At 44.3% G+C, this 18,587-nt stretch overlaps 1 protein-coding gene across 3 annotated transcripts in view; it reads left to right on the forward strand.

The window, feature by feature from the left end:
• LOC101922648 (neuronal acetylcholine receptor subunit alpha-7-like) overlaps nt 1–18,587 on the forward strand; it is a 72,081-nt gene that overhangs the window by 30,179 nt on the left and 23,315 nt on the right. Inside the window, exons 3-8 of one of the 3 annotated variants that reach the window (XM_055791555.1) lie at nt 7,104–7,148; nt 8,847–8,956; nt 11,384–11,463; nt 13,965–14,132; nt 16,173–16,367; nt 17,668–17,754. In XM_055791555.1, the coding sequence (XP_055647530.1) occupies nt 7,104–7,148; nt 8,847–8,956; nt 11,384–11,463; nt 13,965–14,132; nt 16,173–16,367; nt 17,668–17,754 (685 nt within the window). The remainder of the gene's footprint in view (nt 1–7,103; nt 7,149–8,846; nt 8,957–11,383; nt 11,464–13,964; nt 14,133–16,172; nt 16,368–17,667; nt 17,755–18,587) is intronic. The other 2 variants (XM_055791556.1, XM_055791557.1) reach the window with 2 other exon arrangements.

Raw genomic sequence — 18,587 nt, forward strand, 5'->3', positions numbered from 1 at the left:
ACCCACAGCCCTGGGCTGTAGTTGAAGGTCATGTCACATAGGCAGGACAAGAACAAATCTGCCTTTTTTCTAGGCAGTGGCAGTGTAAATTGGAAAGTGTGGGCAGGTAAGGCACAAATCTGTAGGCTTGGCAGACGCTCAGTCACTGGTTGTGTGTGTGAGTAGGAAGGCTGCCTCTTCTGATACCATATTGGCAGCAGAAAATGGCATTTCTGCCCTTGTTCCTTCTTCCTGCTCTTGCCTTCGGGGACCGCAGGTGAAGTACTTCCTGCAGTGGCTTTTGCATCCAGGCCTTTGCATTTGACATCTGTACCAAAGCAGCTGGTTGGTCTCTGATGTACAGGGAGCCAAGGTCTTCACAAAAAACACCTTTCATGGACTTGCTGGCCATGCATTATGTTTCCTGAGGAACAGAACTGGTATCCCTGCATTTGCAGGCTGTTCTCACACACTCCTGTTTGAATGCTGTGCCTCTTCCAGTACAGGATTCCCTTAGGCTCTCCACTTTCACCATGTGATTACTCCTGGCTCCAGGAATTTACAAGAGGAAGAGTGTGATCTGACAGTGGTCAGACCCTCCAGCTACACAGCTCCTGCTAAGAAAGCAAGTGTGCACAGGGCTGCTGTAGGCAGCAGGTAAGGGTGCAATGACACTCCACCCAGAATGCTTTTCTGGGGAGAAGAACACTGTGAGTGGTTAGAGGCTGTGGGACCAGGCAGCCTCATGCTGCTACCTAGTGCAAATACCAAAGGCAACTTGCACTGCTTGACCACAGTGAAAAGACACATGCATCTCCAAGACAGGAAAGGGACCAAGAAAAGCATGACAGAAGGAGAAGCCAGTGGCAACAGAGAATGTGGCTCAACCTTAGGTGAAAAACACTTAGCAGACATCACCTCCAACCATCCATGGGAGAAAAAGCCCAAGAACAAAATGAGAAAAGCAGGAGGACTTGAGTGTTCAGCTATGCACTAACAATATTCCTCTTGGCTTGACAATAGTGGGCTGACTGCTTCTCTGTCCTGATGGGCAAAGAAATGCTCAGCAGGCACTGGTGAATGTTTGTTCATCCTTTGTTATTCTAACGTGGTTTTGTATCTCTCCCCAACCAGTCACCTAGACTCTAGGCCATCCCCTCTTGATTCCCATCTTCCTCCTGAGGGTGCTTTGTTAAAGGTATTGAGATTAAGTACTTACACTTCAGGTATCACCTCAAAGTTGATATTACCATGGCAACATTTATTCCAACTTTTTAATGAGACCCCTGAAATATGCAGGCTGTCCAGCAATGCTTGCTGAATGTTGCCAAGGCAACCTGAATTTTCCTCAAAGTGTCTTTGTGAGACTTTAACCATACAGTGCATTTAAGCTGAGTTTTAGTTAATCAGCTGAAGGTTGTGGGCAGATGGGTGTTTCAGCATTGGAAAGGATTGCCTGCTGCAGTTGTAGACTGAACGTACAAGCATTTGAAAGCCTCATGAGCTCCTTTTGATACCCTGGAGCAAAATCCTGTGTGGAGAGCAATGCCTCAGCTAACAAAACCTTCCAAGCCTCCCTGTCAATGTCTCTTGACCACATCCCTCCTCCTGTTCAGGCATAAAAACAGTGAAAAAGAAAAAGAAGAAAAAAGAAAAAAAAGAAAAAAAAGAAAAAAGAGAAAGAAGAAAAGAAAGGGGAAAAGAAAAGAAAAGAAAGGGGAAAAGAAAAGAAAAGAAAGGGGAAAAGAAAAAAAGAAGAAAAAAGAAAAAAGAAAAAAGAGAAAGAAGAAAAGAAAGGGGAAAAGAAAAGAAAAGAAAGGGGAAAAGAAAAGAAAAGAAAAGAAAAGAAAAGAAAAGAAAAGAAAAGAAAAGAAAAGAAAAGAAAAGAAAAGAAAAGAAAAGAAAAGAAAAGAAAAGGAAAGAAAAGGAAAGAAAAAAAGAAAAGAAAGAAAAGAAAAGAAAAAAATAAAAGAAAATAACAGAAAAGAAAAGAATAGAAAAGGAAAGAAAAGGAAAAAGAAAAGAAAAGAAAAGAAAAGAGAAAAGGAAAAGAAAAGAAAAGAAAAAAGAAATGAGAAAATAAATGAGTAGAAGTAGCTGTGTATGGCCTTTGGTGACCTCTAAGAGTTACCTGTTCAATTTGAGATTTTTCTAATCAGTGCCTTGCAATAAATCAATGGCTGATTCAACTCCCAGTTCTGTGGCTCTGTGAGAGGGCAAGGCTTAATGATACCTGCAAGTCACCTGTTAACAAATGCCTTGCTACAGAGATGACACATTACCATGTGATGTGATTGCTGAACCAGGGAAGGGATTTGGTTTTTTTGTCCATGAGCTGTGACCCAGCTAATTATGTGGCTGAGGGCAGTTACATTTTAGCTAGATGTTGGCCTGGCAAGGGAGAATCTACTGGTGAGCAGTGGTGCAAAAGGCAAGCAGACTTACCCACGTTTTGTAAATTTTGGATTGAGAGCAGGGAAAAGAAAACTAAACTAAAACATTCACATGTCACAGCATGTGCACTGGAACAAACCAAACTAACTCTGTTGCTCTCCATGGGTCAAAGGCGGCTGTAGGAATAAGCAGACAACCAGGGCAAAGGATTAACTGAGGTCAGGCTGGAGTTAAGAGAAGGGAGAAAGTGACCCAGATAAAGACAGGAAGGATTTAGAGCACAATTGTTCACTAACTAGTGACCACAGCATTAGCTTTTCCAGCATTTTTTAATACCAGAAGCACACTCATTTGTCTGAGCTGAGCATTTGCAGGCCAGGGGAACTGCCAGGGCAGCGCTGGAGAAGTATTTCTAGGGGTTAGTCATCTCCAGGCTCCCTTGGGACCTTAGCAGGACTGCTTTGGTTGCTTTACTGCAGGGAGAGCCAGAAGCTGAGGGCAAGCCAAACATGGAGGGAAGGTCATCCCCAGGGCTGACAGTGCCAGGTGAGACAGAAATCTTGCACATGGAAAACAGTGTAATAGATTATTCAGGTTTGGTTTTTTTTTCCTAGGAGGAAAGGAATCCTCCTTAAAAACCCTCTGCACAAACCAATGTCACACCATGAGGGAACCACCTGCAGTACTTCCCAAGTCAAGAGTTAGCTTTTACTTGGGCAAAGCAGTACTGGCCAGTAACCTCTTGGGACGCAATAAGGCACACACTCTCATGGTTGTCTGTAAATATCTTTGTAACAGACAAGTACATTCCCTCCTGTGCCCAGGTATCTCAGAGATGCACACAGTCCACAGGTCTTGGTGAAGACAGCAGGATCTGTGATTCCTCTGCAGTTCTGGCAACAAGTCCACTCCAGAGGCCAGACTATTTCCTTACAAAGCTATACGGCTCAGTAAATCATCATACTTGCAAAGATGGAGAGCTCCATAAACACCTTTGTCCTTAAAAGCCTCTTGCTCTAACAGGGTAAGGATCCAGGCTCTAGACTGCCACAGCCCTCACCTCCTGGGCAGCCCCAGCAGGCACTCTTCCCCGGTCAGGCTCCTCAGGGTCTTTCTTTAGAAGGGTCTTAGCAAGAGAGCTACACCTGGACCAATGCCTGCCTAGTGTAAAGTGAGCTTTGCTGCTTCTGTAAGCCAGGCAATTCTGGCAAACTTAGATCCTTGTTTGGGAAACTTTCTATTCCATCCTGTGATAAGAAGGACCCATCAGGCTGCATGTGTTGATCAATGCTGAATACAGAAATAACATTTTCTGCGCTTTGCTGTCATAAAGCCAAACACCCTTTGAAAGCTCAGCAGCCTGAAGGCAAGGATGAGAGTAGACGGAATAGCCATGAAAACATCCTGAAGTGACATCCTCCCCCGCCCCAGGCAGAAAAAGGCATAAGTAGCCCAACGCCCTAGTTAGACTCTGTGCTCTTGCTGACTGCTGTTATCAAAAGGCAAGACAAGGAAGACCATGCAGGGCATGATTACACTGTATATAAACTTGTGAAAACTCTATCAGACAAGCTTTCCTCTGCAAAAGAAATCTGAGAAGCTGCACAAACACGGTCAGTACAGTAGCTCTGTGAGGAGGAGGCAAAACATACCAAAGATAATAAATTTAATGCTACCTGAAATACATGGCTGATGAATGGCTTGGAGCCAAAGCTGATTACCAAGGTCATTGGCATCTGACTGAACCTGGAGCTCACAGAAGTGTGACAAGGGAGCAGGTAAGGGCAACAGACAGTTTTATGAAATACAGAAGTCAGCCCTAGATGTCTTCTTTTGCAGTCTGTGAAGTACAAACTTGCTACGCCTGACAAAAGGGAGTTTCATTGTCAATCCAGAGCCACACATGAAAGGCATCTTACAGGAAGCATCTCCCCATGCAGGAAACCCATAGGCCTTCCAGATCTACATTGCATTTTCATGCATCCCCCTGTGTCTCTCAGGTAGCCAACAAAAAGAGGAAGATCCTCTCCCTGCCTCCCGTAGGTGCAATGTAGATGGGGAAAATTATTCATTTTTGCACAGGAAAGGAATTGCTTAACTGTTGCAGCCCATTTTTGGTCATGGTGTTCAGGCTTCTATAGCAGTACTCAGAAAGACTTTGCAAGGAGGACATGTGCAGCTAACAACTATAAAGCAATTATTGATTGGCTAGCAACACAAAATACTGCTAGGATTTAATGAGCAACTCAGAACAAGCATCATGCTCACTGTCCCTAGAAGACGCCTGAGGAGTCATTGGTGGCCAGAAAGGCATCAGTCAGATAGGGAAGGGCTGGCCTCTGAGGATCTCTGAGACAGAGACTCTGTGTTGCTGGATTGCTTTAATTTCCCAGGTCAGTTGATGGAGATAATTCTGATGACCCCGTCAACTACCAGCTCTGGTATTTTTCACTTAAGGATTTTATCTTTGTCCTGCTTTCACCTTTCCAAGTTGGTGTTTATCCCTTTGAATCCTTCAGGATATAAATAAGTACTGAAAAAAAAAATTAGGATCACAGTGAACCAGAAAGCCGATGCTATTTGAGGACTGTGGGTTACCTTATGGTTTTGGAGACAAGGCTTTTTAGATGTTGAGCACCAATGAACAGTAGAAGTGGCATGGACTCAAGTAAAGCAGAAGAGGTGGTAGTGAGATAGATATTTGGCATGGAGGACAACAGCAAGCACACGCTAACTCATCTTCTACGTTAAGGACATGCACAACCATAGAGGGCTGGCATGGCCAGGGTACTCCATAGGTTTTAAATGCCTACCATTTAAATAGACCATAGAGCAGTCTATGATTGCAACATTTCCCACCCCTAACGCTGCAGACAACCATACGCAATTCTTAGGGCATGAACACACACAAAGACACATGAATAGGTACCTCAGCCATCCAGCGGAGCTGGGCACTGGCACCATGTGGTTGTCATCATGAGACTGGGTAGTACTTGATCAGGAGAGAGCCTGAGTCTGGACCCGTAAGTAGGCGGTAGAGATTCTCCTTAGAAATTCTCAGCCAACATATCATCTTGCATCCTGGTGAGGCTCTGTCTGGCTGTTATTACAGCATACTCACCATGAGTGTTTGCACGCTGTTGCTGCCTCCACATTCTCACACTTCCGTGTCGTATCCTGAGGTTTGATCACTGCAGTCCAGCAATGATGGATTGCAGCTCAAATGGTTTGCTGCAGAGTTTCACAGCAGCCTTGTGTGATGCTAAAACACACCTCTGTCCCTCAGAGATCTCTTTATCTTCCTTGTAATGTAGATCATCTCTGGTCTCTGCATAGTTCTGTGTTTATCCTTGGCTATAGAAGAATGGAAAGAAAACAATCAAATAACATTTTTTCCTCTAGTTAAAGAAGAGTAGTGTTTCAGGAGTGCAAATCATAGTTTATTTCAACTTATCTGTAGGAAGGGGAGTCAAGTCAATACACCACAGGGTGGCAACCCAGGAGAAAACAGGTTGAAAGTATTTTCACTTTGCTGTGTACAAGTGAGTCACCTGGGCCAGGCCATAGCTGTGCTTTCCACAGTGTGCCCAAGAGAGCTGAGCTGAATCAGAACTGTTGCTTTCTGGTATGCCTCTTGGCCAAGAACATGGTTTTCTCAGAGTGGCTGCATTGATCAGGCCTGTCCCCAGCTACAGCATCAAAACCGAACTTCAGGACACACCTCAGTGAGAGCTGGAGTGCTCTCTGGAGAGGTAGGGGTTGCACACAGGTCATGTTCTGAGAGGGAAGAAACACCTCCCCATGGTGTGGAGACAGCTGGGCATATGGTGAGCCAGCCCCACTGAGTACCCCAGCCTTAGCTCCAGGGGTGTGTGGAGCCTGTGGTGGTGTTTGGAGCTGTGCCAGGCAGGGGTGTGGGTCTGGGTCTCTGCATCACAGTAACTGCAGCCCTGCTTCTCCATCACCACTGTGGCAGCAGCACTGCAGGGTCTGCACCTGCAGGCTAATTGCAGCAAACTGGGCACCCTGTGGCTCCCCAAAGCACTTGGGAGACCAGGTGGGTGACAGCCTTTTTGTTTCTGTTTCGAGCCAGAGCTGCTTCCCCCAGGGCCTCTAGATGCAGGTGTCTGAACCTACGGACCCCTGCTCTGTGCAGGTGCCCCATGAGCTCCATCTCAGGCAGCATTTGTGTCCTTTTGCCGTGTTCTATCTTGTGCCCAGCGCCAGCCCTTCCTTCCCTTTCAGCCTGAACTTGGCTAATACTGACACTCAGAGTAACAGCACTTCCAGCACCACTCCACCATTGTTTTGCAGTGGCAGCAAATACAAAATAAAATCTCTCTGACTGCTGCATGATGTGTGGGACTGAAAATCATCTTGTTTTGACCAGCTAACTAGAAAGAAAAACTTGTGCTTCTGGTAAGCAGTGTGATTGTCCCCAGCAAAACAAGAGCTATATAATACTTTTACTTTTATTGTTGATCAGGTATGATGAATGCAGGAGGTCTGTAGGTTTAAAAGATAGAAAAGAGCCATTATTATCTGGGCCATATAATGCAGTTCAGTGGTTTTGCACTGAGGTCACAATCTACTCCATAAAGTTTGTGTTTATTTAGCCCAAGGTTCTAAGTTTTCTAAAAGGAACAGAAACTCCCACCTGTAATCAAACTGTACTTTGAGTCTCATACTTTTTTTTTCCTCCTCCCTTTGCTTTCCCCTTTTATTCAAAGGATGAGAAGAATCAGGTATTGATCACAAATGCTTGGCTGCAGATGGTGAGTAACCTGTGTCAATAAAGAAAAAAACCCTTTCTAACAGCAAACTACTAAATGTTATTTCTTAGCTGAAAAGCAAGATTAATGTCTTTTAACTTGTCTAAAATACGAAAAAACCAGGCATTTTAAGTCCCTTGAAATTTCTCTAACATTGAAAATTAAATGCAGGAGACTACATTAGTCCTTTCGCAGACCTGTTGACCTTTGGATGGTGAAACCAACTGCATTGTTAGGCCAGTGGATGTAGGGATATAGTAACAATGGGCCAAAGTTAGGGTCCCACATAGCTGAAGGAGAGATTCTTCAGGGGGCTCAAGGCCCCCTCCAAAGCCAGTGAAGGGGACTTTTTGAGAAGGAGCCACCCAGTAAGACCTGGGCACCCTGCACTCACAGCTTCTGGGAAAATCCCCACCTCTGTCTGAAATGGAGAGCCAGGGGTGCAGGACCATGGAGGGCAGGGCACAAAGATCTGCAGCGCTTGACACCAAACAGAAGTGATACAGTCGTGCTGGACCTTGTGGAAACTGCTTGGGTTCGGTGGTGGGGTAGCCAGGGACCACAAACAGCCCTCTGCTGGCAGTGCCCAGGCACATCATTGCCTTCCCTTGCACTTTCCAAACTTCACGCATAAATGTTCCTCCTCACTTTTCTGCAGCCTTCTCCAGCTGAGGAGTGACCTGGGCATGCAGAATAAGCAAAACTGATCTCCACTGAGGGCTTTTGGGGGAGGAGTTTCCCATCAGGTCTGCTGCTGCCTGTGTATGCTGAGAGATATGGTCTTTTCTTAAGGCACATAAACCAATCTCCTTAATGGCTTGTGCTCAGTAAAGATGCAGCTCTGGAGGGAAAAACCTGTGAGACACTTGAATGATTGAACTGATTCTTCTCTGACTTTAAAGTAATCAAGCACTATCTCATATTAATGGGTGCAACTGAACAAGCTGTTTCTTCCTCAGCTACCCGCTGCGATTTGCAGCAGAAATGAGTTGTTTTTAATCGTAAAAACCAACCCAGACCCACCTATAGGACTACAGGATTGTTAAGTCAGAGCCTGTGGGTGTCATGACCCTTGCAGAAGTGTTCTTCAGTTACTGCACCATTAACCGTTTCCCTTGGAGCCCTCCCATAGAGCTTTGCTGTATGTTGTACGCTGTGCCTACACCTTTCTTGAATTAACTGTTTTGTCTTGAGGTTGAGGAGTGGGGATCAGAAACAACCCCTTGGGATATAAAGTTCATTTACCTGCCTCTCATAGCAAGGTGATTATTAAAAGACTCACCCATCCTTGTAACAGATAAAATTATTTCCACCAAAGAGAGATTCTCAGACTATGGTCCTTGTTGACTGATGATACTCAAGCCATTCAAACCACCTCAGATGAGAACCAGGGTGCCTCGTGGAGGTACCTATTGCCAGCCTTCTTGTCAGCCCACCAGAAAAGGTTTGAGATGCCTGGATTCAGGCCACAAGATGGAGAGGTTAAACACTACATTAAGATACAACTCACAGCATTCAGTTGTCATACTGTGGAATCCCCAGTACATACGCCAACCTTTCTTAAGAATAAAAGCAAAGCACTGAACTACTATCATACTACTGCTATTGAATGGGCAAAATCCATTCTGTTCCCATAGTATTCCAGACAGCTTAGGTGACTTTTACCAGCTCATTTAATCTGATGTATATGTTTGCCAACAGTACTGGGTTGATGTTTACTTGTCTTGGGACCAGTATGAATACCCAGGGGTGCAGAACCTGCGATTTCCAGCTGACCAGATTTGGGTACCAGACATTCTTCTGTATAACAGGTAAGCAAGATGCGCAACAGTCGTTGGGAGCCTAGAACTAAAGCATTAGATACTGGAAATCAGCCACACTTCACTGATATTCTGGGGCTATCGCTGCCATCTGAGGGTTTGGCTCTTACCCTTGAAACAATAACAATGAAGCAAACAAGTGCCAGCTAATAGATTTTTCTAACAGCCAGTCTAAGTCTTCCTGGCTGTAGATCTGCAGATGTCTTATTTAACTTCTCCCAATGATGTAGAGGGAAAATAATCCATATCCTCATTACTGTTACCTTTGCTGTCCTGAAGAATTATTACCATGTCTCTGCCATAGTGTTCCTGCCTGAACTAAACAAATAGATTTTCTTCTCACTTTCTTTATCACTCATATTTTAGACCTCTTTTCATCATTTCTCTGCTCTTCTCTCAGGGAAAGCTCTCTAAAATGTTTTCCTCTTCCAGAGCTGAATCCAGGTCTCTAGCCAGCACTTCTGCAATGTTAAATGGAGTGGAAACTCTCTAGACAGATGTTTGCTTAATGCTTTCCAGGAGGATGGTGGTTTGGTTTTACTCTGACTAACATCTTAGTTTTGGACTTATTTTTTGATCTATCACAAACCCTAGATGTTTTACTTCAGCCTTGCTGTCTTCCTAGGTCACTGATCTGTCTTTCTCTGACAGTTTTAAGGGTAATACTTTCTAATCAACCAAACTGAATTTCATTCTGTTGGTTTCCCCAGATCACCAAGATCCATTTTCCATTCCAAGACCTCACTACAAGATATCCAAAGGAGGCTTGGAGTGACCTGGATTGTTTAAGTGTTCTTTGCCTCAGCGTCAGTCTTCACAGTCTCTTTATTCCTTTTTCAGTCTCTAGAAAGCAGGCTTATAGCCTGGTCCATATTACTGTAGTTTGTTCATACGAACATGACGTGACAAAGGGTTTCTGATTTTCAGATGTATTACCTGCCTCCTATTATTCGGTCAGTAAGAAAATTAGACTGATTTGATGTAGTTGGCCCTTGACAAATCTGTGCCAGCTGTTCTTACCTCATTATCTTTGAAGTTAGGCTGATATGTCTATAATTTCACCTTTAAAAGAAAAAAAACAGCATTCTCTTTGATCTTCCCCAATTCACTGAGCTCTTCCTGTTCTCCATGAGTGCTCTCAGATAATTGTTAATGCTTCAGAGGGTATTTCGGCCAGTTCCTTCAGTTCTGAAGAGTAAATTTCATCAGCCCTGCCAAGTGAAATCTGCCTTATCCACACTTCTTTAACCTGTTCCTCTCCTATTCTGTCCTGGGCTCCTGCCACTGTGGGAGAAATGGTTGTAGTGAGTTAATTGTTTGTGAAGAGTGAAACACAGACAGTGTAGGATACTACAGCTCTCTGTACAGTGTTGTTTCTTTTCCTTCCACAGCAAGTAATGGATCTATCTGGTTCTTTGCCTTTTCCTTGTTTCTTCGCATTTATAAAAAAACTTTCTTGCTGCCTTTTATGTCTTCTGAGTTACTAGTCATCCTGCATTTCTCCTTTTCAATTTTATCCCCTTTGTTTTGTGCTGAGGACAATACTGAGGACAGAAGACACAGACATCAATAAAGAGCAGGTCCCAGGAGGAACAGACAGTCTGAATTTTCCACATCCGGTTGTGAAACAGGGTGTCTAAGATGGTGTAGTCATGCAACATAGACCTGCACATATCCATACCAGGCAAAGCTCTACAGCATCTGCCAGGGGAACCCTCCATAGTTAATCTTTTCCCAAGACGCCCTCTGGAGAAAGCTTCTGGGCCTGCTCCCTTGAAGAATTCTTGTTCTTACCTGTTTGTAACTCCCTTATTTTTCTCAGAATTGCTGAAATCCTAAAGAAATTATCTTTTTTTTTTATCCTTTTCACCTAGTTTCTGCTCTTAGAGTTTCAATGAGTGTCCTCCTACAAGCCCCAAAATCTAAAACAGCTTCTCCTCAGTGCCTGCCTCCATTGCTTGAAGCAAACCTTTGGCCTCTCTACATCCTATGAGACTGCAGAACTGTTGCCTCAGGCCACCATTACTCTCACAACAGATATTTGGGTAACAGATAACTTGATTTATACCGTGAGCTGCCTGATTCTGACAGCAGCCCCAGACTTTCTGGTCTTTGGGTACAGCTACTGTGACACTTGTTCTTTTCACTTCTGTCTTTACTCTGAGAGACCCAACAGCTCTGCCTCTCACTTCTTTGAGGACATTGCAGCATGCAACCGGCATGCCTTGGTGCAGGCCAACAGTGTCTATTGGAAGCTGAGATACCAGTCAAGGGTGGACTCTTCACCCAGGAGTAGGACCTTAACTCAGACATTCTGTGCATTAAATTTAGACATAATTATTTTCATGTTGACAGTTACTACATCTTAACTCAAACATCAGCTTACTTTTTCTTTGTTTTGTTTATACTGTGTTATAGTGCGGATGAAAGATTTGATGCGACATTTCACACAAATGTGCTGGTGAATTACTCCGGATCCTGCCAATATATTCCTCCAGGTAGGGCACAGAGAACATATGTTTGCTTTAAGTCAAATAACTCAAGCAGTTTTCCTTCATGAATGAAGCCAAGGTGTTTAGAAGCAGTCTGTGGAAATTTTGCAAGCTGTGTAATTATGGTACAGAACCACTGAAATAATTTAGGTCCAGTTGTGTATTTCCACTTCCACTTCACAAACTAATACATTACTCTCCTGAGCAGTTTGCTCAGAATATTCAGAGGCCCAGCTGAGGTGTTGTCTAAAGCAAGGTGTCGTGTGCCCTCACATCATGTTTCATGTGCAATCCAATTAGTTCTTTCCTGAGGGTGGAGAGGTGTGTGGCTACAGCTGAGAAACCCTGAAACCCTGAGATCAGCATTCCCTCTGCAGTGAACCCTCCTTGCCAGGCTGAAGCCAGGTGGAAAGACAGAGACCAGTCTCAGACAGCCAGACCCAAGCCTCAGCCAGTTCTCCATCTGTATGGCTGATTGTGTCTGTAGGGCCCAGCAGCCAGGACCTACCAGCAAATACACTGGCTATCCCCACAGTCACTCACTGTGGTGGACAACAAATGCCCAAACTTTGTGTCATAGCTGCTGGCAGATTGACCCCAAACAATTTCACAGGACCCACTAGGGAACAAATGGATCTTCCCTGGTGGCTGGTCCTCTGTTGAGACCCCTTAAAGCATCCCTGTGGTTTCACTGGGACAGAGCCATGGGTAGGTTGGTCTCCAGGGAGCAACATGGGACAGGAATAAAAATGGCATGTACCAGACTAGAGCCTTCTCCATCCCTCCAGGTAGGGAGGAGATGCAGAGGGTGCCTATATGGACAGATCTGGTGTCACACCCATCTCTTGGTGAGCTATGAACTCCATGGTGAAGAACTGGTTACTTAAGAACCCAAGGAAAGAAGAAAGAGAGAAGAAGTAATAAGGGAAATCTGCTGTGTAAAGCACAGGAAGCCCTTTGCTACAGGGATTTAACTGCTGCCAGACAACTTTTCAAATTTTTAGAAGGAAATGATGATTATCAGACTACTGACTGGCAACAAAGGTTCGCAGAAGCAGCTAGATTAGTCAAGACACTGGAAAACATGAAAGAGTGGAAAAGGTGGTATTTCCAAAGCTTCATTAAAGTTTTATTTCCCATGACTCTGAGAGCAGGCTGTACTCAGTGCTGCTCTCCATTAGAAAAAAAAAGATAGGTGGAGGCAGAGAGAAAAAGGACAAGCAGGGGACAGCTGTCTGCTGTTAAAGAAAACAGCAGAGCCAAGATTCAGGAGAAACTATGAGAAAAGCCTCCACATAGCCCATCCAGAAATGGCCATGACAGTGGGAATCAGACCTGCCAGAACATAATGGGACAACAAAGGGAACCCAGATGCCCCAGAGCAGCAGTTTGTGCAGGGTCCTGCACCCATGGTTATGTGACAGTGCCCTCAGCCTTCGTAGTGGCTGGGAAAGGCAGTAATCAAGGATCTCTGTCTGGGGGATTCTATCTTCAAAAGGCATGGCTCAAGAACTTACTGGAAAACATTAAACTCTTCTCAGTTAGGTGACTCAGAGCTGGGTTTCACATTAGCACACAGAAACAGTTACTGCAAACTGGTAGGCTAAGTGCACCACTGGAGATAATTTTCCAGTAAAGCAGAAGCTGCCCTGCTTCACATGGTGCCTCTGAACCGGCCAGCATGCAGTGAGCTGGCGAGGTAAGGTGAAGGCTGCAAAGCTGCAGACCCACAGGGGTGAGGGTTTGCAGGGATGACCTCTGTTCTTTGCCACCAGCTGCAGGTGACACAGCCTGTGCAGATCATCTTCCCTCCTCTCCAAGCCCTCCACGCTGCTGGACAGCTGGGGAAGAAAGTTTGGAGCATCCATTAATGTTGGTGTTTTTTTTTTCTTCTCTCAGCAGAATAACAAAAAAATAATTAGTTTGCAACAACATACAAATGTTATTTGCCTAAACTGCTTAAAATGTCACATGAAATAATGATGGTGGACTAGACACATCCAGAGTAAAAATTCAAGGCCCCAGTTAACATACAGAAGATAAAGGCAAGCACAGAGCGAGGTTTAGCATAACAATGTATTTTCAAAGGACGACGGGTCTAATGCAGGGCCTGACAAGGAGCTCCTTTCAGAGTGAGTCACATTACTTCCAGCCACAGAGCATAGATATCTAAGTACTCTACGTTCCTGTCGGGCTCTGCAGCGCTGCATGTGATCTGCTAGGGCCAACCTAGGAGATGGGTTGGGCTGCTCCTGGGTGGCCACAGTGTCCTGGGCAACCTATCTCAAGGATGCAGTTAAAGAGAGAGGAATCTTCACTGGTGTCCCAGAAAGGGAGGTTACTCCACTCATAGTAGCATCTTCCACCTGCTCTACTGACTTGGTTACACCATGACCACACCACACAGACTTTTGGAGAAGAAAGTTGGTTGCGGTCAATTGGACAAATAAAGATAGAGATGAATTGCACTTTGCCCATGCTTGGTTCTCACTGATTTCTATCCACAGGCATTTTGAAGAGCACATGTTACATTGATGTCCGCTGGTTCCCCTTTGATGTGCAGAAGTGTGATTTGAAGTTTGGCTCCTGGACTCACAGTGGCTGGTTGATTGACCTGCAGATGCTCGAGGCTGATATTTCCAACTACATCTCAAATGGAGAATGGGATTTAGTGGGTAAATTGGCTGGCCTAAAAATTTTCACTACTCTAGTTTTCAATGGCAAATCCCAAATATATAGAAATGATCAATCCTACTGGAACACAAAATACAGACATTTCCTATGTAAGGGGCAGAAAAAAGAATAAGAAAAGAAAGAAAAAAATTACACCTCAGAGACAATCTTTCAGCTGCATTCATTGAACTGTGTCTGAAAACACTGTGTTCTGAAGCAATTGCCTGCAATTGGGTACATAAATGAAATCTACTCGTCCTGATGCATCTGAGCGGTTTGTCAGTACTAAACTTGGATGTGTCTCATGTAGGTGCATGGAACACCACTGTCACATCTCCTCTAACATGTCAGCCAACAATTGGTGTAAAACCCACTATTTCAGTAAAAGTGGAATGAGCTTTTACAGAGATTAATATCTCTCAACCCAGCAAACCATCTAAGTGCCTACCAGTTCATAATAACTGCAATTCAGTATGTCTCTATTCCCTTCTGTGCTTTGGAAAATGTATTTTTTAAAAAGGAATCTATGCTCAGAACCAGTTATCTGGAGTGGGCTTGTAGTGAGTTATTTTGAACTTATGTAGCTGTAGCAGAAGCAATGCTATGAAACTTGATAGACCATCCTAAGGAGAGCTTGCAAAAGGAACATTTCATCTTCTAGTCTGGATATGCAGACAAGGAAATAACTCTCACTGACCAAGTGCATGCAGTGGTTTTATCATTCAGGGCATCTGAGAAAGAGTATAATAATAAACATAGTTAGTATTCAGTTTCATGAGAAGCTGAAGGACTCTATAGGGAAGTCCTCCTAAAGTCTGTCCATTTCAGAGCACCCTTGACTTTCCAGTGGTCCTTTATAGTAGTTTTTGCTGCCCAATAACTTTGTATATCTGATTAAGAGCCTGGCCTGTGGTTTAACTGCCTTCAGCCCTGGCCAGAGGTGGACAAAACAGGCCTTTATGTAGCTCATACAGCAGAGACCTGAAGTAACACCTCAGAAAAGTCATGGCCATATCCTTTATGGAGACTTTGAAGGCTCTTGTCAAAACATACACATTATCACATCTTCTGTCATGTGCACAGAAAGAAATAAAGAGGTGAGCAATGGTGGCATGAAAAATACAAGGTGTTGAGTTCTTCTGGTTCCCCTGACATTTCCTGTGCTGCCGCAGTGCCTGCCACACAGCATCTCACACAGTCTAGTGCAGCTGGGTCACCATGGGCAACCCTGCAGTACAGCTATATTGGGCAACTACGTCTCTTAACCTTCAGATATGACAAGCTTTAAGCTTAACTTGACATCCCTTTTGAAAATTAAGCCATATCCTGTTTGTTTTTCCTGACGAAACAAAGCAAATGTGTATAAGAGAACGACAGAAAGATAAGAACAGGTGGCACTTGTCACACATAAAATCTGCTGTGTGGGCTAGTAAACATGACATCTGTTTGTCACCATTCCCTGGATGCAGGAAGGCAGAATACATGTTTTACTGAGTTAATCTTTGGCCACTGCCTGCAAATCTTTTCTTGTTGATGTTAGGATGCTCAGAACTGTTTTGATCTGGCCCAGATGAGCTTTTGTGGCTAAGCCAGGTTCTAATCACTCAGAAGGCATGAAAATAACCCCTAGAAAACACAGAAGATGGACTGGGAACAGCAGACATCTTGCACTGTTGCCTCAGACCTCGCTGAAGACACTAGCACAGGAAGAGTTACCTTGCCTCTATTAACCCTGTAGTGATGTATTTCAGGTTTCAGATGACACTGAACTGAGGCACATTGTCCTTTGTCCCCTTTAATCTATTCATCCACATGAGCATCATAGGTCACAAGTGCTAGAAAATGGCTTTTGCCTGGTAACTGATTTGGGGGTGTCTTTTCTCCTCTATCAATTGCCACAGGACACCTCAAAGCACTCTTCAAGGCACAATATGTGGTGGAGACACCACACTGGCTCATAAACCATCAGTTCTTGGCCCATTCCAAGGGGGTACCTGGGAGTCCTGCACTTCTTCCCACTGCTCTGATCTCCTTCTCTGTAGGTGTCCCAGGAAAGAGAAATGAGATGTACTATGAATGCTGTAAAGAACCATACCCAGATGTGACATACACCATCACAATGCGCCGACGCACCCTCTATTATGGCTTGAACCTACTCATTCCCTGCGTTCTCATTTCTGGCTTGGCACTGCTTGTTTTCCTTTTGCCAGCTGATTCAGGGGAGAAGATTTCTTTAGGTAAGTGCTTAAAGAACTCATTTGTTTTGAAAGCATTTCCTATAAAATGGAAAATAATCATCTTATAGTGCTTGATGAATAAGTACTTCCCTGGAGGAGCAATAGAAGACTTACTTGGTTGCAGAGACCAGAGTAACAGCTTTCTGTAAGGCATTCACACATCCTGTGCTAAACACGACTAAAACCTTTTGGATTTTACCTGGGACGAGGCAGAACTTGTCACTGGCACAGGCGGCAGTGATAGTACTCTGTCACCCGTGTTCTGTTTTTCTAGTATGTCTTGATGATGTTCACAGCTGATTAACTCTGCTTTTTAGATAGGACATACTAAGACACAGAGAGTGAAAGGCTTGAGCACTAGCAGCTGGACACTGGATTCACACCTTCCAAATTCAGCTTCCAATCTACCAAACCATGAATCCCCCATGAACACAAAGCAGTGACAGCCAAGGAAAGGCTAAATGAGAGTTACTGTTGTGGTGTCGATAAAGACAGCAGGGGTGCTTCCAAGAGAAGACAGGAGGGAACTGGAAGTACACAAGACTGTCCCAAGTGAGACTATAAGGGTGTGCACAATTTGCACAATTCCAATGACAATAGAGACCTTTAAGTCACATGGAGTGCCCTCAGTGTTAGCAAAACCATCGAGGATCTAAGGAGTCTGTCTTACAAGAAGTAAAACACAGGCTATGAGGGATACAATTGCTGTCTATGAAAGATAGGATGGAGACAAGGAAAGCAGTTATTTGAGCTGAAGTACAATGCTGGCACAAAAGTAGAAGGTAATGCTCCTGCATTGACCGTGGTGATTCCTCAGCACCAGGGCAGTTAGGTTTGGTAACAGTCTTTCCAGATAGGACAAAGAGCTTCTTCTAAAACAGGCTGCAGGTCTGTAGAGGGTGTTACATAATATGCAATAGCCAAAAACTATACTTATGTGTCTGCAAGTCTCTCCTAGCCCTTAAGAACCATCTGGTCTTTGTTTGTGTTATGCTTTGGAAAAGGAATGTAGTTCACCAGCTCTTCAAGCTTCATTTAACTCAGCAGGAATGATCTCTCCATTACTTTAAGAGGAGCAAGAGTCTGGGTGTAGTGGAGAAAAGTGAAAAGGCACCAGATAAAGTTGCCTCCAAAACTGCTTTTGCTTCATGGAAGTTCTCATCTGCACTGGCAGACATGAAGTTATAGGTTTGGCTCAGCTGTAGACTAGGACAAGGTTATGTTGAACAGCAAAGAAATCAGAGAGGCAGCTGCAGAGTTCATGTTCCTCATCCTTGTCCTCAATGTTCACTCCCTGCAGGTATCACTGTCCTGCTTTCCCTGACAGTATTCATGCTGCTTGTGGCAGAGATCATGCCTGCAACCTCCGACTCAGTCCCACTAATAGGTAAGTTGATTTTCTCTGCTCTGTGCACAACGTATGATGTTCACAGCTGATTAACTCTGCTTTTCAGATAGGATGTACTAAGACACAGAGAGTGAAAGGCTTGAGCACTAGCAGCTGGACACTGGATTTGCACCTTCCAAATTCAGCTTCCAAACTACCAGACCATGAATCCCCCATGAACACAAAGCAGTGACAGCCAAGGAAAGGCTAAATGAGAGTTACTGTTGTGGTGTCGATAAAGACAGCTGGTTGATTTTCTCTTCTCTATGCACAATGTATGAGGCTTCTCAAGAATTGTTCAAAGCTTATTTAAGGACTAACTCTCTTTGTTACTGTAGTTTTGCGTTTCAGTGATGGCAGCAGTAAACCTCTGTCTGGAGTTTACTGTTTGCATGTATGAAAAGAGCATACATGAGGGCTGGAAACTGGATAAGCTGGTAACTGCCATGATTGAGGGGACATGGAACAAACACAACATGGAGGTTTGAGTAGGCAAAGCACAAAGCCAACACCATCAGTGCACAGGCATGAGAGGCATACTGGAATAGTACTCAGCGCTGGCTCTGTATTCATTGAGTCTGTCCATAAAGCCCCTTCAACAGCACTTTGGGTGAAACTGCACACAGAGAGCTTTTGAAGATCTCAGTGCTGCTGTCTGGAGAAAATTCATCTTCTTCTGCACCACTCACCCTCCCTGCTGTTATGCATCTCTTCCCCACTTGCCCCCTTTTCCTCCTCTTCTCTCTACCTGAACAGCAACTCAGGATACTACAGCCATAATTCAAACATATCACTAGAGCATTTTAACATGTGCTATGAGACAGATTATCATC

Source organism: Falco peregrinus, chromosome Z (assembly GCF_023634155.1).
Source record: "Falco peregrinus isolate bFalPer1 chromosome Z, bFalPer1.pri, whole genome shotgun sequence".
Lineage (NCBI taxonomy): Eukaryota > Metazoa > Chordata > Aves > Falconiformes > Falconidae > Falco > Falco peregrinus.